Raw genomic sequence first — 24750 nt, 5'->3', positions numbered from 1 at the left:
ATGCACACAGACGTGCATTCAGCTGCAAACACACACAGCAGCAGCTCTTCCTGTCTTTGATCAAATCCCGTGGGAGTTGAGGGTCGTATCCAGTAGCTGCAAACTGAGTGTTGTTGACCAGTGTGTCGTGTTGTCACTGTGCCTTGAATGCCCCATCTAATGAGGGGGTGCCAGTCCCAGCAGTTAATTTACCGGAAGAAAATTGTACACTGCCTCACACTGACATTTATATGCAATTAGGACCTGCCTGAGAAAAATGTGTATGTATCTGTGTGCATCTGGGCATGTGTGTTTGTGTGTGTAGTGCAGCAGTGAGGTCAACATTTATATCAGTTCAAAACTAACAGAACATCCTCATGTAGCTAATCTTGTTATGCACAAATATAATAGGAAGACATTAGTTTAATGGCATCATGACCCTGTAGTATTTTACAAGGCTGTTGCCAGTCCCAAGTATATTTTTGGGCATTTTTCCCTTGCTGTCTCCATCCAAACAACTTTTCCTTCCTTAAATTGACCTTTGTAATCATAAGGTGTAATTTACAGTCTTTTTTTTTTATTATTATGTTTCTGTTCAATGCAGTTTAAGTTAAGCTTCATCAAAACTTTCAATCAGTCAATCAAACTTCAGTGGTGTTGTACATTTCAAAACGTGCAGCAACGATGTACATATTGGAGTACTCATTAACTCTAAAGTAATAATATGGGTATTGCTACATGACTCAATATTTGTATAGTGTACTGGTATTGCAGATGTTTTTTCAGAAAAGGTGTTACATTACACTGAAAGCTAGGTAGGTTGGAGGTTGCCCCGACAGTCGTCTTACCTTTCAGCAAAAATCCCAACATGTACTAACAACATGTAACTTAAACAATCGTACAGCTATATAACCATCTCCCACACCTCCAACCCTACAATCAACCTATCAAGGATGAGACCAGTCCATCCACTAAAAGACCTGGATGATATTAAGTCTCTTTGGGCTGAAAAACGTGCCACTGGAAACTGAATTTGAATGGTTTACATTTGAAGTTGAATCATTGCATTAAAAAAATGGATTAGAATAGCAAAAAAGACAAAAGAATTTAAAATATTGCAATGTGTCTACTTTTGCAAATTGAAAGTTTACTATGAAACAGCAAGAGGAACTCCAAGGCACTCTCATTTAGAAAAAGTTTAAAAAGCCTTCATTGTAGTGGCTTGGTCACATTTAAACCTTTTAAAATCTCTTTCGGCAATCAAGTCATTATCAGGGAGTCAAACTGGTTTGACTCCCTGATAATGACTCCCCATTTCTGAGTTTTTTAAAGGTTTTAATGTGACCAAACTACTACAATGAAGGCTTTTTAAACTTTTGCTAAATGAGAGTGCCTTGGAGTTCCTATCAGAGTAAATTTTCAATTTGCAAAAGTAGACACATTGCAAGTTTCTCTTGCTGTTTCATCTGAAGTTTCCCATCCAAAGAGCACATCAAACAAATAATATCTGAGTCCAGGAAGTGCTCCTAGATGGACATTTTGTGAAAATTTAGTTGTTGTTGTTTTTTTTTTTAAATTTCCGTCATATTATAAATCTCAGAGGCCAGCCCCTGGTCCTATGACATCCTCAGAGACACATTGTTTAACCAACTCAGCTCAGGAGAATATGTATCTGCCCCACAGACTGTAAAGGAATCGTGAATAGGAGTTCTTTCAGGGGCCATTCAAGCTAAGCTTCAAGCCAAGTATATGTGGCTGTGTCTTTCTGTATTCTGGAGTCACAAAGAAGTAAAACACTCACTTGAAGGGCAAGATTGATTGAATTCTTTTGTTTTGAGAGGAGCGTTCTGAAATTGAAACAGGTGTTACCCACAGCATCACTAAGGAAATGCACACTAACTGATGTTTCCAGGGTCATAGCATGAAATATAGGGCTAATTTTCATGTCTGACATCATGGGAATTAGAATGTCTTGTGTTTTCAGTCCTCAGATGAACCCATCGAGTCTCTTACAAGTGATCAAAGTTCACCAAGCAGAGCTGAGTGGGGCAGAGGCGATCACCAAGAGGATCATATGTGATGTAATGCAGCTTGCATCATACTGTATCTCCCCCAGCTGATGACAGTCAGGCTTGTTTCCCCTGCCAGCACATCCCAGCTGCTATGAGGCAACATAGTCTGCCAGGCACAATACGGCGTGTCAGCCTGCAACAATGCAGGACTTGTGCTCCCTGGATGGCATCATTGTCACAGTTTTTCTTTTCTTTTGTGGAGGGAAAGCTTTCTGAGTTGCTGTTGTTATAGTTGTTTTAGCTAGTTGTCTCACTAGGTTAGCTGGTTATTAACCCTTCCATTTTGGCAGGGGGGCAGTTTGTGATGATGCACTGACCTGGATGTGGGTCATGGGAAAGGACAGTGTAGTGGGACGGCAGGGTCCTGCACTATATACCACTGGAGCCTCTTGTTTCAAATTATGATTATTTTTCTTGTTTTTAACACTTGAGTCTTATTTTATCATGTACCCTGTTGTAACTATGTACTCAAAACATTAAGAACACAGATCTGTATCGTTTAAAGAAGCGCAATGGCGTACAAATTGCAAACACACACAAATTAATCTCCAGTGTCATAGTCAATTAACTGAAATTTAGATTAACAGCAATGATAATGTACAGATACACATATTATAATTTATTTGATGCCATTCTTTATAACTATTGGGAAGTATCTTGAAATGCATATATGCAATTACGCTAGACTTTAATAATTAATTCATTTGCATAACAGAGACAAGACATATTGCATTTTCTTCAAAAAAATACTGGTTAAAGGACACCATACTTCCATCATTACAGGAGTGTTGATCGTCCACAGGGACATTTTAAGCAGAGAGTAATGAGTTTCTTGCACATGTAAACAGGTTCCTTAATAACGACACAGATAATTGCCTCCAGCCAAAATGTTTGTTGAAACTCCTCCTCTAAATGATTCATTAAAACCCAATCTCGTTGTTCTAGTTTCAAAATATATGGAGCTTCCTTAATGGATTCTGAACATATGAAGACACAGTATCAATGCAAAAGTTCACTGTATGTCTGTGATAAATTGATTTGAATGTTTTAAGTTAGTATACACTGGTTTTAGCATGAATGTGAATTTAATAAATGCACTGAATTAATGAATTTCATGAATTTTACATTGAAAATTGGTTGAGCTCTCAGTACCGATTCCATCCAATCCAACAGCAAGTACAGCTGCTGGTCATGTGCTGTGGGCACATGCTGGCCAGTCCTTCTATCCTTTGTTCATTCAGAGCATAGTGCGTGTCCTTAGAGCTGAATGCCACACATCCCCATGATGCAATTAACGGTTTGAGTTGAGCTCAGCAAAACACTCAAGGAAGATCATTTGATATCAGTTAAGTTAGGTTTAACTCTCTAATCCTGTCGAATACCTGTACAGTAAAACAACAATATACCACTGTTTCAACGGTGATTACCAAAGGGTTGTGATTTTCAATGGTATTACAATAACATTACACACATTTTCAAAACTAAAAAAATATGTATTATGTCCTGTCCCACTCACTGCTTCCAAAACAATATAAACAATCCCTTGTATGTATGAATTGAGCAGTGATTTGACTGCACGTGTGCCATTCCAACAAAGTCTGTGAACCATCAAAACACAGAAATGTTCATTTTGATACTGTTATCTGTCTAATCTTTGGAAGTTTTATGCCTTTCTTTGTAAAGTATGTGGCAACAAAAATGCTGCATTAATGGTATTCCTGCTGAAATAATTGGATATAAGAATAATTTCCTTTACTCCTTCAGCATATTTCTGGTAAAATGCTAAACCCAGAGAGAGACGAGTGGAAGAATGTGCATAACTGCATGATGCAGGCTGCTGCTACTTCTGGTTAGCTTTCTGATAACAAATTTGAAAAAATAAATCAATAAATCAATAGAGGGTTTAACAGCGGCAAACCCTATCAGTCTTTCCAGTTGTTATCAGACCAAACGTATTAAACTCTGATAGTGAATCAGTCAATTCATGGGGGCTGTGGGACAATGTATTGACAGCTTAACAGCCGCAACCGTATGTTACAAGCTGTATAAATAAGACCATCTACTTCAGGTTAGCTTGCTGCTAACTTGAATGTGAATGAATAATGTATAGAGGACCCCGTTGGACTTTTACAAATGTTACCAGAATAAATGGGTCAAATAATGAGTGATAAAATTATCAGCAGAGAGGAAACCCCCAAATTGGCACAAATCTTGTCAGAAAAGGATTGGGGAACCATCAACATAGACCTCATTCATCTCCTAGAAGGCCTGGCAGGGGGTGTCAAAAGAAAGCTGGAGAAGATAGGATAGGTCATCTACAACTGTGGCGCAGAGAAATAAAAACATGGGGATCTCTGTACTCAGAAGGAACCTTCAGCCCTTCCCAAGTCCAGGAGGTAGCAGGAGATTGAGCGACTTGTGAAAGAGAGGAGGTCCCTGAGAAAACAGTGGAAGACGGGCACAGAAGTGGAAAGGAAAGGAATTCAGGCTCTACAAGGCGACATCAAGTAGCACCATGCAACGCTGCGAACAGCAGAATGCCTGAGAAGGCGGCATAAGAAGAAAGAGTGAACAAGGACTGCCTTCAACAGAGACCCCTACAAGTTTGACCTCTTTGTCAAGGAGAAAACCAAAACTCTCAAAGTACCTGTGAGGGAACTAGAGGGACACCTGAGAACGACCTACTCTGACAACCAGAGGCATGTGCCAGCTACTGTTCCTGATGACATGCCACCAATCCAACCACCTGAGCACCAGCTGAACACAAGACCCCCAACATGGAGCGAAATTGAAAACACAGTAAACAGGCAAGAACAGCATCAGCCCCAGGGCCCAACGGTGTCCCATGTTTAAGAACATGGCATGCATCTTGAAGGTCCTCTGGAAGTTAATGAAAGTGGTTGATAGTGGTAAATGATAAGTGGTTTCTCAAGATTCCTCAACCATGCAAATATCATCTGGCACCAGGTACAAATGGCCAAGAGGGAAAAGAAAGATTCATGTTTTCTTAGACCTTGCCCCATGAGGTGCTGTGGGCAGCCTTCAGCCTCTTCCAAGTTGCTGAGCGCATTACAAGGCTAATGAGAGGTTCCACATTGATGACAAGCCAATACCAATGATCCTCAAAAGCCTTGGTTGGTGGTACAACCCAGTTTTCAAAGACTCCATACAGGTGGAACATCTCAGGCAGGATACCATCAGTGGCCTCAAGCAGATCAACAGCACTACTCTCCCCAGGAAGCTGAAGTTCTGGTGCTTTCAGTTTGGGCTGCTGCCCCACCTCATGTGGCCAATTTCCATTTATGAGGTCACCCTATCACAAACCAATCGTCTGGCGCGATTGGTGAATGCGCAGGTGAGGAGGTGGCAAGGTTTACCCAGGTATCTCAGCAGCATAGGCCTATACAGCAACGGAGCCTTCTCCCTGCCAAAATGCTCTAAAACAAGGCTTGAAATGACCCTCACAGACTCCCAGGATACTCTTGTCAGAGGTGCTGCTCCCACCTTAGCCACAGGGAGGAAATGGAGGCCAGGTGCAGCAGTGGCACAGGCAAAGTCAACTCTAAGACACCGGGAAATAGTGGGCCATGTCCAACATGACAGAGAGTGCCTAGGTTTGGAGCATCAACAACCACATGGCAGAAGGCTACTACAGCTGACCACCGGTAACTGGTGGTTGATGAGGTGCGCCACCAGGGGGAAGGGTGTGCCAGAGCTGTGTCCCAAGCAAAGCAAGGCCACTGGATGAGGTGGGATTGAATGGAGTAGAGTAAGATAACTTGGAGGGAGCAGTGGAACATGGAGTCTAATATGCTGAGCTTTACCATTAGAGCCACATATGACATCCTGCCTTCTCCATTCAACCTACATCTCTTGTTTGGAGAGGATCCAGCCTGTCTCCAGTGTCTTGCCCCAGCAATCATGAAACACATCCTGGTGGGTTGCGAGACCATCATTATCCAAGGCAGATACATCTGTTGAGACAACCAAGTGCTGAAGTGTATGGCTGTTGCACTGAAGAGCAAGAGGATAACCATCAATGCCATGCCACTAGAACCCCAGACTACCTTCTGGCAACCAACATCTTTCATGTGAGAAGGGGAGAAACGGTCGGCCAACAGATTACCTCCAAACTCATGTCCATTGAATGCAGCCCAGGATTGGGAAATCAGAAATTACAGTGACCAACCTGTGGCCAGGCCTGGTCCTTTGCTCAAAATCCCGTCAAAGTGTCTTCATAGTGGAGCTGACAGTCCCTTGGGAGGAAGCCATCAATGAGGCATTTGAAAGAAAAAGGTTACGGTATGCAAACTCGGCTACTGAAGCAGAGGACCGGGGCTGGAAGGTATACGTGCATCTAGTGGAAGTGGGTTGCAGAGGCTTTGTAGCTAGCTCCACCACAAGGCTACTAAAGGAGGTTGGAATCAGAGAACAAGTACAGTGGAAGACTGTCAAAGAGCTTGCAACTACAGCTGAAAGAAGCAGTCACTGGCTGTGGCTGGAGCAGAAGGAAATTGTATGGGGTACCAAGTGACCCTGCGGAGCCTCTGATGCGACATACAGCCAGGCCAGATCAGCCCATGGTGGGCCAACCTCAGGTTAGGGTGTATTGTGATAAAAGGCCGAAACACCCGATGAAGCCGGGGTGCACAACTGATGAGATTGGAGGCACCAGGAAGACATCCTTCAATCCAACCCCAATCGAGAGGAAATCTCATTCAACAGCCTTTTACTGATTCATAAAGAGATTCTAACATCTAGTCCCATTTCATGGGACCTTTAATTCTTTCCTCATCACTGACATGATCAGTATCTGTGTTCACATTGTTGATGCAGTAGAGGTATAGGTCACTACTGCAGTAATTATGAAAGAGTACTGCACTTCTAGGTCCAAAAACAAGTGAGAGAGAAGTTATAGCTACAAGTAAATACAGCATATGATGAATTGATTCTCCAGGAGGCCTGTGCCTTTAGGCCAGTTTATGAATGCTTTGGTTTGGCAGAGGGGTATGAATATGCTGGCTGTCTATGTCAGCTGCTATGGTTTGTGTTTCATGGAACATCATTGAAGTAATCATATGCGAGTGACACATATTTTGTAATCAGTTTTTTTCCCGGAAATGATAAAAGCGACCCTCATTCAAGTGTTGATTAAAAAAAAGAATGGATGCACATACTTTGAATTTTTTGAAAATGGTTGCGTTGATCTGTATTTTGATATGTATTTTCATAACCATATCAAAAAATATTCTGGGGGTCTTGAAAGATGAGTAAAAACGTTCAAGTAACAGTGGAAAAGCAACCCAACATGATTAAAGACTACATAGTTCATGTTCTCCCTAAGAAAAGACTTGATGCATCACCTGATCAGAGCCAATACAAATTCTGCTTCTTCTTCTTGGTTATTAAATTGATACACAGTTAATTTGGACCCTGGCCAGCTCAAGTCCCAGATCAGATTTCAGAGACCTAGTGGACCTGTGAGGACCCATGAAATAGAGTATCACATATGTGCTCTTGTCACAAAGTAACTCCTGCTCTGTCAGCCCCTCCTGGCTGCTGCTCCCCCGATATAAAGTTAAAGTCATAATCTCTCACCAATCCATCTCACCAGGTCCCTTGAGCTTTGCCCATCCTCATTAGCAGGTATTTTTCCTGTTTGTTAATTGTGTCTTGCTTTTTTTTTTTTCACCACCTGCCCCTCCTCCCTATCTTTACTTCTCCTCTTCCTCCTTTCTCTCTTTCTCCCTCTATCTCTCTCTCTCTCTCTGCTGCCTCCCTTTCACCTTGCTCATCTGTGCTTCCTAACAGCCACTAATTGTCATCATAAGGCTGCGTTCCCTGTCACAACTGGAGAACAGACTGCAGACCGACAGTGTGCAGCCTGGCTCTTCTGGCCCCTAGAGGCCTCTGCACTGGTGCCTGGGGCCCGGAGGACCTTGGCAGGCAGGAAAACTCCCTTTGCAAGTGTAGCTAATGAAGACAGGAGGAGAATTTTATCTGGCCTCCTGCAATCAACAAAGGTAAACTGCAAATGAGAGGACAGATAAGTACAGTAGCTGTTTAACAGGGTATGACAGTGTTTATAACACAACCCCCTCATGACAGAATGTAAACCTGGTTGTCAGTTGGATCACTCAAACTCCAAAGTTACAGTTCCAGACTACCATTTATATTCATGATTTTCTGGTTTCTGTAGTTTTAAATGGTCTTATACAACTTCAGGACCAGCACAAAATTGAAGGATTTCAAATTTCTCAGACCTGCCTCTTTCTAACAAGTCCAACTTCAACAATCTCCAGAAAAAAATGAAACAAATGTTGTCTCAAATTACACAATGATTAGTTTTAGGGCATGATACAATACATTAATAGCATGATAAAGGTTGAAAATACTTAATCTAGAAAAAAAACTGTGCATGAACTGTGCATTCAGGATATCTTGTGATGACGAGAGTCAACTTAACAGATAATACATTTTCTTTCTGATGTTGACAAGCAATTTGATAGAAAATGATGGTATCACACTCCAGTGTCAGTTTTCGTAACTTCGATATTTATTAAGAAGCCATAGCTTTATATAAATCTAGCCTCCATTCCTACAGCTAACTCAGCTATGATGCAGGTCCCTCCCTTCAGAGTTAATGCCCAGCCAACCAGCATGTTGACTGCAAATGGAAACATATCCGAATCGTTTTCAAGGACCTTTCAGAACAGCCAACAAATTGCAGACAGTAGACGGCACAAACACATAGATTATTGCAAGAATTTGCATTGTCTGACAGCTTCCCCTGATAGAAATGCAAGAGCGGAGTCCATATGAAACCTTGAAAAAACCTCTGATTGGATTATATCATTAAAGGGCTTCTTCTTATTATGATTATGATTATGATTATTATTGTTGTAATTATTATAAAACTGACCATAACAATGACTAAAAAGTTTATTAAAGCTATTTAAGGAAATTTGATTTTACATTTTTTTTTAATTTAAGCAGATTTTACTCAAAATGACATTGTTATACTCCTGAGCTTTGTTTTGTAAAGATTTCTGTTCATGTAAAGGCAAAAGGTTGCCACATATGTGTGTGTGTGTGTGTGTGTGTGTGTGTGTGTGTGTGTGTGTGTGTGTGTGTGTGTGTGTGTGTGTGCACGCGCATGCAAGTGGGAGTTGGTGCCTCATGGCATGTGTGCCCTCAGCATGGGGCCGTAACTGGCCAGCTGGAGGCTCAATCTGTTGAGGGGGTCGGTGGCTCAGTTGTGGGAGGTCAGCTGGACCCACAAAAACGCCCTGACCATTCGCCTCAACTTCCCCTCTGACCAGGATTTGGAATTTGGCAGGTCCAGGCAGGGACTGACAGCTCTGCACAACCCAATCCACAAGACACGAGAGCAGGAGGAGGAGGAGGAGGAGGAAGACAGGGTGGTTCGTAGAGGTAGAGGTGCTGGCAACTTCAAGAAGGGGAGGAGTTGGAGGCTTGCTCTCAGCAAGGCATCAAAACAGAGAAGAGCCCAGGCACACTGCCAGCTGCAGAGAGAGGCAGACTGAGACAGGGATGCAGGGAAAAGTTTAAACACAGACTCAGACAAAAGGAAGTGGAGACAGGTAGGGAGAGAGGTAAGAAGTTGGATTTGTGACAACAAAATAGGTGCAGAGGGAATTAAAGGGATAGTTTGGTTATTTTGATGTGGGATTGCATGAGACACTGATGACTAGTTAGTGTGTCATCTGCTGTAGATAATGGTCAGCTCATTTTCAGTCCGTAATACAGCCGGTGTAATACAGCAGGCAGCAGATATGCATGTAGCTGTGCATAAAAATACAAAGATTGTGCAGCTGAATGTAGTTCCCAAAGAGACTAACTGTCTGACTGGAAAGCAAAACGCCAAAAATGTTAAAAGGTCAAAGTGTGAGCGGGTGAAGGGACATATATCCTTTAATTGTATGGGCTTGTTAGTGGCTAGAGGACATGTTTGTGCTGGCACTCATACAACAGCAGCACCTTCATATGTTTCCTGCCGCTGCATCCCACAGATTCTGCAGACAGATGAGGCGCTGACCAAGTGTCTCACACAACCCCGCAACAATACAATTGAACTTTCCCTTTAAAAGCACACAGTGGGGGAAGTACGGAGAAGTGAATGAATAGTTGGTTTTGGTCCAAATATGAAGGAGTATTTTGGGGGTTTTTGTGTCAAGAAAATGAGTTATTGTGTTAATTGAATAAAGTAACAATGGAACTAAAATCTCGTGCTGTATTTACATGGATTCAGGCAAAGAATTTACAGATGGCACAAGTTAGACCATGCAGTGTGATATGTAGTGAGGAGACTGTTTTAAAGTTTAGCTGGCTAAGCTTAGCTTTGCTGCTACTTAAAAACAATGGCCAACAACTTGGCCTCTGTTTGTTACAGCCACAGCCATGAGTACTGTTACTTCTACTGCAATCTTCTCACAGCATTATCTAGTCTTTTTTTCTCACTCAAAACCAGTTAGTAGAAATGTCTTACGCACATTTCCTTTTTTTGTTACTTATCAACAGTTTACTTGAAAATTATTGGAATATGTATATAAATATGGAAGTAACATTAATGAGTGGTTACAGTTAAGATAGGGAAGTTTGGGGTGAAGTATGTATTTTGTGGCCTCAGGAGACTTGTGTTTGGTGGGTATAGTACCACAATGACGTGGTCTAGGTGAAGGACATGGAGCTGTCAATTTCTGCCTCAGGATATTTTTAAGAGTGTACCGGTTCTACCAGGGGGGCTGCGATGCTGAGGGGTATTTGGTGTGAACCTGGTCCCACAGCACAGCTCCTTGTTACTGGAGAGGATGAGCTCCAGGGAGATTTCCGGCCTGATTGTGTTAAGTCTTGAAGATAGTCAGGGGGGCCGCTAAAGCCCTAGCATCTGCATTCATAAAATCTGAAAATGGAGCTGTGGCATTGAGGCCAATCAAATGTTAAATATGAATTATCAGTTTCCTGCAGAAGAAATGATTTTTTTTTATCGTCTGGACACACATTGATATCAGCTCTCAATGGCAAAATCACTCTCCCTTCTAATTGCATAAAATAACTAATCAAAGTTATAGGAAAGCTGACACTTTACCATATGTGACAAAAGAAACATTGTTTTTCAGGTGAACTCTGACTTAGTTTTTTTCCACGTCCTGCACACTAATTGAGGTTGTATTTATGACAAATAATGCAGCTTGTGCCCTGTATGTTTTAAGGTTTAGGTGAGACGTCAACTGTCCTCACAAAGATTTGTTTGTTTGTGTGTTTGTGTTATATGTTCTCCAGTTCTTTTTGATGTTTTTACTCAAATCGCAAGAATTTTTAGATTATTACTCATGTAAAATTAACTTGGTTGATATGTGCCATCCAGCAATATTTCTATGTAATCATGACCTATGAGCCTATACTAAAATCCGTCCTGAGCAAATGTTGCATCTCTAAGTGGCGGATAGATCATTAACACTTCAACTTTGTTGACTATATATCCAATATTTAATAACTGAAAAGAAGATCATAATTATTAAATCTTTCTTTGGATGCCCTCTTTGTACACGTGTGTGTGTGTGTGTGTGTGTGTGTGTGTGTGTGTGTGTGTGTGTGTGTGTGAGTGTGTGAGTGTGTGTGTGTGTGTGTGTTTTGGCCCCTCTGTGTGTCTTTACCAGTCTGGCTCTCTGCTCTCTCTGACAGTTTGATGCAGGGCAGCGGGGTTACATCTGAGGGAGTGTTTTTGGCGGTCACCAGTCTACAGAGGGGACGCTAGTTGGCACCATCTGGTCATGAGACCCAGCGTTTATCTGGCACAGTCTTGGCCAGTGTCCATACCTGCTTGTTCTACACTCACACACACACACACACACACACACACACACACACACACACACACACACACACACACACACACACACACACACACACACACACACAAGGGTCAAGATACCCTTAACGACAGGCTGAGAGCAGATGTCCGTCAACTCTCCCAGTCCAGTTAATTAAGCAGCATCACAATCAGGGAGGAGACATTGCACATACACAAACATACACACCCACACACATGCGCGCACACACACACACACACACACACACACACATACACACGAATACAACATACCGTACGTGCCAACAGTTCAACGGCTATTTGTCCTTACTGAAAAAAAATAGAATATTTACTAAAGCAGAAGTCAAACTTGCTGATAAATGCTTTATAAAAGTCAATAAAAAAATAATTTTGTGCATCCTTACATGGTAGCTGTTAGTTTCACCAACTAGTGGGACTAGCGTCTGAGCTCTGGAAGACACTATATAGAGGTGGTAATTTGCAGCTGGGGCTGTGGTGAGTCCTAATTGCAGCTTTTTAGCTTGCAACAAGGTGCTTAGCTAGAAGCACAACTAAGTACAATGTCTGGAATTACCTTTTCACACACATCGCATAAAGCAGGATATTATCGAGAATTGGCTCCAAATAAATGTGTCAAAAGAGCAAATAAAACAGGCTGTGTATAACGTCGCTGAAAGATGGCAGTATAGGCATTGTTGCACGACTATGGCCTTAACAAACAGTAGAGGAAGAGCAATCTATGAACCAAAAAAAGGAGAGCGAGGGTTTGAGGAATTGCAAGTACCAGTTTATGTTGGACATGTTGCATGCTGCCTGGAGACAAATACAAAGTTTGGGAATATTGACAGTGGAGGGAACAATGGGTCATTCCCGTGAGTTAATGTTACACTTCAACAGAGATTATTTGAAATATTTTGTTTCCTCTTTTGGAGAAAAGAAAAATTGCTTCAAGAGGAATCTTGGGGTAAAATCTGGTGTAAAATCTCATTTTGATTTTTCAGTTTTCATCAACCTTTTCTAAAATATCTCTGAATGAGCAACATATTACACTGATGGACCCCCAATTTATATCAGACACTATCATACAAACTGTAAATTTATGGGTCATGTAGCTTCTTCCAGTTTGGTCAAATATGTCTATTCACATTTTTTTTATATGGTAATGAACCTTTGCCTCTCAAGTTAGACGTTTTTGTTGCCATCCGTGTGTCTCTTTGTCTTGAATCTCAGAATGCAGCACTGGGAAAAGAGAATATTGATATGAAAAATATCATTAAAAGAAACTTGCTGCTCAGCTCCAATTTTTTTTTCTTAATAACATGAGAAACCTCAGACGTGTGTGTGTGTGTGTGTGTGTGTGTGTGTGTGGGTGTGTGGGTGTGTGGGTGTGTGTCATTGATTGAGGCATCATATCAGCACTGGCATTGTCCTCCCAGCAGGCAGTGGGGTGAAGTAAGGGACCGTGTGATCCAATGAAGTCAGCGACCAGTGTCCAGCCATGAAGCTGACATCACCCCATTGCCTCAGTGTCGAGCTGAAAGCTACACAACAGGTCACTGAGGATGGGCAGGATAGGCCCAAAATCCATCACTGCTTGTGCTGTTTGTTGTCTTCCTCTAAGGATGGCTCTATACTTACTGTTACATACTGAAGGCATCACTGAACACTACATCAAGAAGTCACTAAAATGTGAGTGACGCATGAGGGATGCACAATATTTATTGGCACATTACTTACTACTCAGTATTGGCTTTAAAACAAATTACAGGAATCTGCAAAACTGCAGATATCTGCCAATATCACTAATAATGTTAGTCTTCTATTTACTTTACTGAATTCCTGCTGACGTGTCTCTGGTACACGGGAGCTTTACACGGCGCCATCGGGTCATCATTCCCTGCTGCATGAGCTGAGAGAGAGTGAGCGACAGTGGTGTTCCTGTTTGTGTTTTTTAACTGTTGGAAACAAATAGGAAATATTCCGTTTGTAACGATTGCTCATCATGACAGGAGAAGCCCAGATCTTCCATACTAACTGGAGATTGTGAGAACAAAGAAAGACACATAATTTTTAATTAAATACAATATTATGCAGAATAACTCTAAATATAATTTCTTACACCACTTCTACTAGTAGTAGTTGAGGTAGTAGTAGTACTCCTCTTAATACTACCGCTTAATTCTTCATCTTGAGAGATTAAATTAGTATTTTGCAGGGATATGCACAGCACATTTTAACTGCTTAAGATGTCTACCATGAATACAAATTATTGTCTCTTTCTGTAGGTCTTTAATTGCTCGTAAAACAGACATTTACTACATTTTGTTGAAAGGATAGACGGGAACAGTAACAAGACAGTTAAAGGCATTTTATTACTGTTGCAGGTGCGCAGGTACTGCTGCTCCAGTCTAACCTTTCAACAAATGTTCTTGTCTCATTCTGAGAGGCACCAGACCAGCAGTAGAAGCTTGAGGTGTGGTGGAACTCCTTGCATCCATTTTATTCTTACTAACTAGCTTCCTAGTGAAATCCAGACACCAGTGTCAGTGTGCCTCAGAAGAATAAGGGATACTATCACACACATGGGCTTACTTCTTTGTGCTGCTCCACTGGAGACATACCCAAGGAGGCACAGAGAAACCAAAAGTGGAATTATTTAGCCCTCTAGTGGTGGAAGTTGGTCACATCAACATCTCAAAAATCTGTATGGATTTGTACAAAGTGTCTTAGGGTGTAATACATATGAAGTAAAATACACTACAAGCACTACTTCTTGAAATTCTTCAAAACTACCTGAAATATAGTGATTAATATCATAATCGTAATTATTATCATAATCATATCATTACCTACATATTTTGATAAAAAAGGAAATATAGAGACTGTGGTCACTCAGTGCACTTTTAGTTAACTTTATTGGAAATGAAACCTGGAAAGTCCTGAGTCAGTGATGCCAGAAAAATCAGTGTGTATTTACAAGAATATTACAGTACATTTTTTTGCTGAAACTGAATGAAAAGTTGATATTAACTTGAGCACTTTTTTCAATGAATACCTCATGAGCTTGCTTTCAAGATTATTGTTTTCATTTTATTTTAATCATTGAGTCACTCATTCAACAACAGCTGAATTTGTTTATTTTACTCCTTCCATCTAAACTAGTTTGGACACAAACTGAAGAAAATTGTATGTAAAAAAGTAAATTTAACAAAATTGTTAGTTCTTTGGCGAAACTTTCAAGGCAAGAATTAGGAAAACAATAACCTTTAAAATAAAACCTTACAAAGTAACCGTTAATTGTCCCTCCTCAATAAAGTACAAAGTTCATTACTTGTCGTTGTTTTATTCTTAACAGCACATTACTGAGGACCACGAGATGAACCGTGTACAGGCAGAGTCCTTCAGCAAGGAAATAAAACAGAGATTAGGTTCTTTAGAGGAAAACAACGGAAAACCACGATTGTGAAATGTTATCATTGTCACCAAACACGTCTTGTTGAAGTTGTATGTTCTCCTGCATTGTTGTTCAGGTAATGCTTGTTTTAACATGTTGAGACAGCTGGTGCTGCTCATACAGCTCCGTCACACATGCCTCTTGGCGGTCACAGCCAAACAGCTCCAGAGAGACCCTGTGTTGCTTGGGCAGAGTCTTGGCTGCAGCAAACATCGTTACACTTTCAAAGTAGAACAATTGGTTGCCTGTCACTTTAACTCGTCTAGGGCCACACATGGCAGAAACAGCCTTCGTGGAGAAACCAATAGGATGCCCATGGCTTGTAACACGAGGCCTGGACTTGGTTTCCACATCATAGATGTGCTGACCTGGAGGACAGAAGACAGGAAGCGGTGAGAGTGGCTGTCTATTGATGGATTGTGGGAGAATCCAGGAGGTTGAAACATCCCTCTTCTTACAGAAGGTGCAGGACCCAGGAACACAGGAAGAATAGAAGTCAAGTGTGAGGTCTTCAGTCTTAATAAGATAAGATAAGATAAGATAAACCTTTATACGTCCCTCAGTGGGGAAATTGGCAATAAACAAAATGCAGGCCAGTACAGGACATAGAAAATGAAAATCAAATCACGGGGATAGAAACCAACAGAACATCAAGGACGCAAGGCTAAATAAAGGTTAACGGTGGTATATAAACGTACAATGTTAAGTCAAAACTAAACTTTATCAGTCTAATTGGGACTTTGGGAAGTGTTGATCTGACCTGGTGAAAATACTTCTTCTACTTCTTCTTTCTGTGTGGAGTTTGCATGTTCTCCCTGTGCCTGCGTGGGTTCTCTCTGGTACTCCAGCTTCTTCCCACAGTCCAAAGACATCAAGAGGAGACGAGGCTGATTGATACTCTAAATTGACTGTAGGTATGAATGTGAGTGTGAATGGTTGTTTGTCTTTATGTGTTGGCCCTGCGCTGGACTGGCGACCTGTCCAGGGTGAACCCTGCCTCTCGCCCGTAGCCGCTGGGATAGGCTCCAGCCCCCCACGACCCTTAACAGGAATAAGCGGAAGACAATGGATGGATTGTTAAAAATCACTTTAAAAATGACTTCCATAAGAGTTTAGTTGCATGATAGAAGGAAAGAATAAAAGAAGAGTTGCATGATAACAGTATCCAGAAGTCATCAATTACAACCCAAGGAGCAGAACCTGAAGAGATGTTCTTTGCCTTCTTTAGCACCTGATTTTCCCACAGAGAATGCAAGTGTCTTTGTAGTCATGGAGTCATAAATATACTGTCAGCACCATTCTTTGAATAACTTAATTTGTTAGACAGAAGTAAGGAACCTTCTTTGGTTTTGTGGGCAGAAATGTTACGCATGACTAATTTATTCTCGTGCTTCATTTTGATGTTTTTCAAATTTCTTTTGTAACACACTTGAACAGGCAGTAAGTACTTTATTTTGAAAAGGCTCAGTAGTAAATACAGGAGTGGTGGCTAGGGAGCGACACGGTTATTTCACCGCTGTTCGTCCATGAGCAGTGAAGCCCCTGAACGAGTACAAACATGTTTGTTGCCGTCACTCATGATGTGGTTGGAAGGACGAAAGGAGATGAGTATAAGACTTACTGGGAAGACTTCAGATCGCCACTGCATACACTACAAGCTGTTCTTGTCCTTGACATTGACTTTCTGTTAAAACAACTACTATAATCAGCTAGAAATTTAGGAGTCTGCTGTTTTATTCCTGTTTGTAAGGACCTTTCAGGACTGGCTAGTCACCACATACGATCTCGCTTAGTCTGACTGCAACAATAACATGACGAATACTTGCACTCAGATTCTTTGAGAGCGTTTTTTGGCAAATCTAAGGAGAAGAATTAGTGAAATTCTCAAATGAGAACTGATGTAACTAAAACTATTGACATTCATTCTTGTGTATAATTGTGGGTGCTTGCCTGTGGCTTGACCTTTGATGATGTGAGCAATGTGATGACCCTCGCAAACGGAGGCGACATCAACTGGCCCCTCGATGCCCAGCTCCTCCTTCAGAGGCTTGGGGTAACCCTCAAGGTGGGTATGGGGCTCATCAACTTTATAAAAAAAAAACAGCCGGTCATCTGAATGGGAAAGTGTGTTTTAGTTTGAGGAAGAGGTATGATCAAGAATACATCTGTGTTTGGCTGTAAATGTCGTTTACCTCGATCATGTTAAGATGATCTTCAAAAGTGAAAACAGCACCCACCTCATTGCGCACCTCTTTGAAGGCATGCTTAATGGTGCTGTTGTGTCATTTTCATCTTTACGGTAATGACACAATGAAAGAGGAAATGGTCTGCAAGACAAAAAAAATCTCTCTGAGATGCTGCCAGTATCACACTGGCGAGAGTGAAATATTAACACATTTCAAATTATAAAATAGCAATCTGCCAATTCAAATGGTGTCCATTTTCTTGGATCAGCTAACTGGTACAAGCCTGCACAACCTGGAACAGACCTTTGCAATAACTAACTCCATCCATCCATCCATCCATCCATCCATTTTCAACTGCTTATCCTGTTAAGGGTCGTGGGGGGGGGGGGGGGGGGTGCTGGAGCCTATCCCAGCAGCATAATTCTTTAATTATGCAATGCCTGGCCCCAAGTTGATGGTTATGTAAAGATCAGCCTGCTGTTGGATCCAACCTCTGAAGACAAACAAGGCCCATCCTTATCTGGTGTGATGGCATCCAGGTGAATGCACATGGTTGCTGTCCTCACCTGAACAACAAATGATTGTGTAAATGTATACCTCTCAGCTTTGTCTGTGCTCAGCATGGCCTCCAGACCAATATAAATACAAGAACTCTGCTACATTTGTAGAAGAGAACATTCTTCAGAGAGGATTGTCCTTGAGCATTCTTGAAGACTCAATTGCTTTCATAGCGGGTGAAGAATTTATAGCATTTTTACCCTTGGACAAAAAATGTTATCTAAAATTAAAGATGAATAATATCAATCCCCCCGCTGAATACAACATAACAATACCAGTACTACAGGTTTGCAACATGAGTAAATTCAACTGTACAAACTAAAAGCTCAACTATGTTACTGCATTCACAAAGTTCTATCTGCATTGGCACAAACACCTGCTGTTGCTGCTCAGACCGCTAAATATGTATGTATTTTAACAATATTTAAACAGTTGAAAACCTTTCATTTCTTGTCTCAAGTGAATTTCTCTCATTAATGAGAGCCACAGAAATGTATGAAAAATAGCATAAGTGTTCAAAAACTTCCAAAATGTTGGAAAAAAATCCACAAATTTCCAATATGACTCCTGCTAGATATGCAAACAGGACAATAAAGGGACTTATTTGGTGAATACAGTTATCAAAAAGATATTTGACAGGTGGGTGAGAGTGCGCACTGACCCTTGAGGAATTTAAGAGTCTTCTTCACTGGTCTGGGACACTCCTTAGCAGCATGGGGCTCCCCGTGTCCTGGGGGTTTCTGGGTGCTCTGCTGACCTGGTCCTGACCTACCTGCTATCCTGGACTGGGGGTGCGATGTCCCGGCCCCCCACATCAGCTACAGCCAGCTACGCACAGCATCCAAGACAAACCGTAGCACACACACATACACATGCGCATACACACATACACGCATGGGGCGCACAATTGACCCATAAACACACACTCAGACATTTATCTTAAAATTATATTAAACCAAATGGTAAGCCTGCACCGGAAATTCTGCAACCAAAGTTTTTTTCTTTTTTTTTCTTCTGTTGTTGTTACTTTTTCTTTGTTTGTTTTATTTGGTTTTTGTTTGTTTTTTTGTGTTTGGTTTTGTTTGTTTGTTTTTTTGTGTTTTTTTATTGTTGTTGTTTTCTGCTATTGCTGTTGTTGTTTTTGTCTCCCCCCCCCCCCCCCGTCCGTCTTCGCTGTCCTGTCCCCGTTCTCTCTCTCTCTCTATCCACTCCTGAGCCTCAGTCCGGTAGCTTCATCAATGAACCAATACCATTCCTAATAAAATTAAACATAAATGGCGATAGGAGGAGTTTATCAGATTCCTCCAAACTGCTTCAGTACAACAAGGCACCAGGAACATTGATGCTGCTTGCCTCAGCTACTGAACAGGACAGGTTTAAAAAAAAAAAAAAAGATCACAAAAAAAACCCATATCATATCATTTCATATCATTTCATATCATTTCATGTACTGGGAGATACAGTGGTTCTTTTTTGAAAGGGTTATAGTTGCCGCTGTACCAAAAAGCACATGTGGTCATAGCCCAAAGGGCTGTCCTCATAGTTCATGCAAAAAGCAGCATCCCTGTGTCCCAGGTGATGATGATCATGAAGGACTTGTTCGGCACTTCTGCTTTGCTATGGAAGCCCTTGAACACATGGTCACTTAAAGGGACATACAGGACTAAACTGTCGGACAGGAGCAGTCACAGTTAGCCTTTGAGTTCATACTCAAAGCAGATCGTGGCAGGAACTTACAGTCCATAGTTGTGATGTATTATGAGAATATAGAGCAGTGACTCTTCCATTATTATTTAATATGTTGTGACTTACCACTGAAAAAGTAAGGGGCTCCATCCTCATTCACAGCTACAGCATCCATCTCCAGACCTTGAAAACGGCCAGGGAGGGACATAAAATCCATAAAACAATCTTGTAGAATAATTTCAGTCCTGGCATGATGTGTAACATTACTCACGAATCAGCTCATGTCAGGGCCATTCCCAAGCAGAGACACAAGATGAGCAGCTTCATGGTGAGAGCAGCAGAGTACCCTGACCGCTCCTGTTGCTGCTGTCACTTTTAGATCACAGTCCAGCGCACGTATCGTGATGTGTTTGGTGCTAAAGGAGGAGGAGGAGCGGGCGATGGTCAGATCTTGTCCGTCAAAGACAGAATGTTTGATGTGTGTGAGTGTTTCTGAGCTGTGCCTCTGAGAGATCTATCCCATCCCTCTGCTGCATGACCACCTACCTGGGAGGCAGCAGGGATTCATAGAATTTAGAGGGCTCCCTCTTCCCTGAACAGTATAGTTAATAGATGTCCAGCATCCTGCAGGTACTTTCAGGAGTTGGTAGATGTAATGCTTCACAGACCAACAAAGATAAAGAACATTGTATGCTTCAGATCATGCAAACGTTTAACATAAAATGTTTTGATTTTCAATTTTTGATTGATGTTAAAAATATGAAATATGAATGTAGGTTTTCCACATAATTTCCAAAGTAAAGTGTAAAGGGAAAAATGATAAGCTTCAATAATCGTTATCTTCTAGATCATGCCAAAAGAACAATCCACAGGCTGGACCTGATATAACCCTGAGGGGGGGACTAAGCCAGAGTAACACACCCAATTAAAAAAAAAAAAAGCTGACAATGGATATTCACAGTCTTCCAAATCAGTGTTGTCCATCAATCATAGGGTGAATGTTAACAGGGAAAATAAGCGGGCCTCATTGTACCAAATTCTTATCAGTGAACACAAAACTTCTCCACTTCAGGTGGCCTGTATTCTACCTACTGGCTTAAACTGCAATCGTAAAATAAAAACTATCCACATTGTGTAACATAGCTTCTCTGTGAATGTTTCGTGTATAATGTACAGCAAACCTACCTTGTACAATATTAAACATATAAAAGGTGTGACTGTGGCATGTTCACATAACAGATGTGTGTTCCCAACGTTTGGTCACGGGAATTCACAGCCTCCGAAAAAGCTGTTAATTAAAATTGAAATTACAAAACTTTATTATTTGTGTTTTTATAGGCCTCTGTTCAATAAATAAATTATCAATAAAAATAGATATAGAAATAAAAAAGAAACAAAATAATCATAACCCATTTTCTAAACCAGACAACCTGGTGTAAGAGAAGGGTGTGGGTTGTGAGTCTGCATGTTCTCCCCGTTCCTGTGAGGGTTCTCTCTGGTACTCCAGCTTCCTCCACAGTCCAAAGACATCAAGAGGGGACGAGGCTGATTGATACTCTAAATTGACTGTAGGTGTGACTGTGAGTGTGAATGGTTGTTTGTCTCTGTGTGTTGGCCCTGCGATGAACTGGCAACCTGTACAGGGTGAACCCCGCCTCTCGGCCGCAGATGCTGGGATAGGCTCCACCCCCCCCCCCCCCCCCCTTAATAGAAAGGAATAAGCGGAAGACGATGATGGATGGATGGATGGATGGATGGTGTGGGTTGTGGTTCCATGGCCACCTTGTGGTCAACATACGCAGAGCAAGTTGGGATGTTCCATTTGGGTTGGCCAATCAGCATAAGTCTAGCAAATCACCTGATATTTATTTTTCTTGCTGAATTCTCCAGGTAAAGTCTATCTTCTAGGTCCAGTCCAAAACACTGCAGTACACCCACTTTATGTGTTGATTTTACCAAGAAACCACTCTATGTGGGTGCTGAAACCAGCCCTGTGAGAGAAGTAGCACTGGAGGCATTACCATCAGTGCGCCACTGTGTTGAGTGTATGGCATTTCTGTGCAATCAATCTGGACTCTGCAGGTGTCCTCATCTCAGACCAGATCATCGGCCCTCTATGGTGTTGACACGGGTGGTCAAACAGAAATGTGAACAGTCTTTAAGTGTGCAAAACACAAAGGCCAGTAAATTTCTGAGGGACATTCGGTCAACCTTTTATTCACATTCATTCCCTTCCTCCTTGTGTCTTTGTTTTGAATCACTTTCGGATTTTATTTCACAATCATGCTCCGATTAATGTGCAGAGGTTATGATCGGAGGTGCAACTGGCCAGAGAAGCTCCATGTACTAACAGCTGGTTGTAGAAGAAACAGAAGTATGACTGAAAGAATCAGTCAGTGTCTGATGCTTGCTGGCCTGGCTGCAAACACACACGCTGCAAACGCCAATCCAGCCCTTATCAGCTGATTTAATGACTCATCTATCAGCCCTAACTCCTCTGGAACAGAGCAGTGACAGAGTTTGGATTGTTTTCTTCAGAGCCATACAAAAGGGATGAAACAAACACACAAGAGGACGCTTATATTTTCATCTTTAAAATGGTTTAGATTGTTTTTATATATTGCGTTTTAAGAATTAAATTAATTTAAAGTTCAAAACGCTGACTCTTATTTTCCCAGTTTGATCAAGTGTCCAAACACCCTCTCAAACAACATTTCACTGATTGACGATGCTTCTGGGGTTGCTGGTCATGCACGGTCAGGTGAAGACATGACCACTAGAGAGTGCTGTTGAACTAGAAGACCTGAAGCTCAAAGACGCCACATCAGCAGCTTCAAGAGTTTATTAACAGACATTAGTAGAACACAGATGTACATCCCCACAAGGGCCTGTTTGTTCAGGGGTGTAATTCTCGCTTAGGGTGTGAGAGACCACGGATGAACCCTTTACTTATTCTAATTACCGAACTTTACTGAAATCTAAAACTGTCTTTACGGAGCAGACTCAACTCTGCAAATGTTGTTTATTCATGTCAAATTACTGCCATCTATACCTGCAATGAATGTGCTCAAAGTCCTTAACATTTGATGAGGTTTGTGGAGATAATGTTTTCTGTAAGGATGACGTTAATATCCAGCGACAACAGCTTATTGTCTTTGCTGATTTGAACTGTAGAAAAGCGTCTTGTTTTCAATTTAGATGTTTATCCAAGAGGATCCTTTTCTTTTGAAAGGTGAGGGTACACAGGTGGATGCAGGTGCTCGTTACTTATTTGAAACCTGAATGTTTCAGTTCTCTCGTTCTTTTATGAAAATAATGAAGGATTACCAATTGAAACGAGCTATAATCCGTGTATGCAGGATATTAGCGCTTCAATTTGTTTGTAAAGAGTGGAAGGGGTGCAATGTTAACTTGCGTTGACCCTGTTAAGTAAAATTCATGAAAAAAATAAGAGCTCCATCATGTGACGAACCGACATTGTTTTTTCTTTCTCTAGTATTTTTGTTCGCTTCTATCTGTATCGAAAATGTTCACCGATCAATGAGATGTCAGACCACTCTGACATCATTGGTTACGTAGAATTGTAATTCTGTGTACGGTTTTACATCATATCAACTTACAGGTTCCCTCGAGGGTCAGACAGACAAATAAGCAAAGAAAGGGGAGGAATGTTAAAAGGAGAGAAATGGCATTATATTGTAAGTATTTCTTTTTATTGTCAGTAGTAGTTGTCAATGTTTGCTCCTCAGACTGGCCAATAGATGGCGCTGCTCATCTTAGTGGTGCATAAACTTGCCCCAACATAATTACAGGAAACACGACTAACACATATCTTTTGAGATGAAATGGCCAACTCTGTGATGCAGAACCAAGGTGTGTGAATGAACATGCAACAGAGTGCTTCAGCTCACATGATCAGTCTGCATATCTACATTGACCAGTTTGACATTTGGATGCCAAGTCATTGACACAAAGAGCAAATAAAATTGGGGTGAACACACCACCCTGCTTAAAATCCCAAACGAAGAAGGGAAATGAACAGCAAAGAGGTCCGACTGCAGACCGGCCATGATTAAAGAGCCAAGGTGTACGATCTCGTGCTCGCCAGCACCAGCAACCACTCACTACAAATCACGAAAAAAAACTTGACAGGGAAAAGACTTTGTTTGCCTAAGTCTTACTCACACACACGAAAGAGAGAATACCTGACCAGTCTTTCAGCTGATATTATGTGCAAAGTGAGTGATCTGGAGAAGTGTCACGGTAACAAAGAGAACCAGGTCACGTGCTCTGTGTGACGAGGAACACGGAACACGATTATTATTAGATCCTGGTCCATCTATCAGTAAAGCTACATTACTGTTCCATACTAAGTCAACAAAGCTTTGGGGCAGAGGGTAAACAGACCTTTCACTGTTGCTTAATAATTGTACAAATGCAGGCTCAGACCGACAATCTGGCAGTTTAGCAGATGCCAGATGTGGGTCACTAGGCCACTACCAGCAATATGTGAAAAAGAAGCTGACCTTGCAGCCCTCATATGGTTATAAAGGAACAAAAATCCCTAGTGGCAGAAATTAAATACCTCCACATATTAGAGCAAACAATTAAATGGTGGTTTTAGAACGAAACATGTTTGCAAAGCTGAACTGCTGTCAGTGTTTGACTTGGTCAGTGTCACCAACAAGCAACACTGGGGGAATCCTTGTATTAAGGCTTGACACCTGGGCAGAGAGCTGAAATGTGGAGACATTGTTGCACAAATGAGTTTGTAGTTGGGTCCATGGTGTTTACTCTTCTGTTTTCATCTGATGGGTGTTGTGGCTCAGTAATATTAGTCTCCGAAAAGTTCCCAAGCAGCAGAACACATGACATGCAGTTCTAAGAGCAGAACTTGGCCAAAGTGTTTGCAGATGTGATTGATTTCCTGCATGTCTTAAAGTTGGGTAATGAGAATGTTTC

The 24750-nt window shown here is 41.5% G+C and overlaps 1 protein-coding gene across 1 annotated transcript; it reads right to left on the bottom strand.

Moving 5' to 3' along the window:
- Positions 1–14846: 14846 nt before the first annotated feature.
- On the bottom strand, positions 14847–20115 carry hpxa (hemopexin a). The gene is given in 11 exon segments (XM_086219434.1): positions 14847–15726; positions 17321–17472; positions 17552–17636; positions 17639–17685; positions 18142–18200; positions 18378–18382; positions 18740–18899; positions 19603–19691; positions 19694–19746; positions 19911–20006; positions 20057–20115. Coding segments are annotated over 11 exon segments (1101 nt in total). The 3' UTR covers positions 14847–15430.
- Between the last annotated feature and the right edge of the window lie 4635 nt (positions 20116–24750).

Source organism: Aulostomus chinensis, chromosome 12 (assembly GCF_037954235.1).
Source record: "Aulostomus chinensis isolate RoL2024-O1b breed Wild chromosome 12, RoL_Achi_v1.0, whole genome shotgun sequence".
NCBI lineage: Eukaryota > Metazoa > Chordata > Actinopteri > Syngnathiformes > Aulostomidae > Aulostomus > Aulostomus chinensis.
This window is presented reverse-complemented; position numbering and strand designations above follow the sequence as displayed.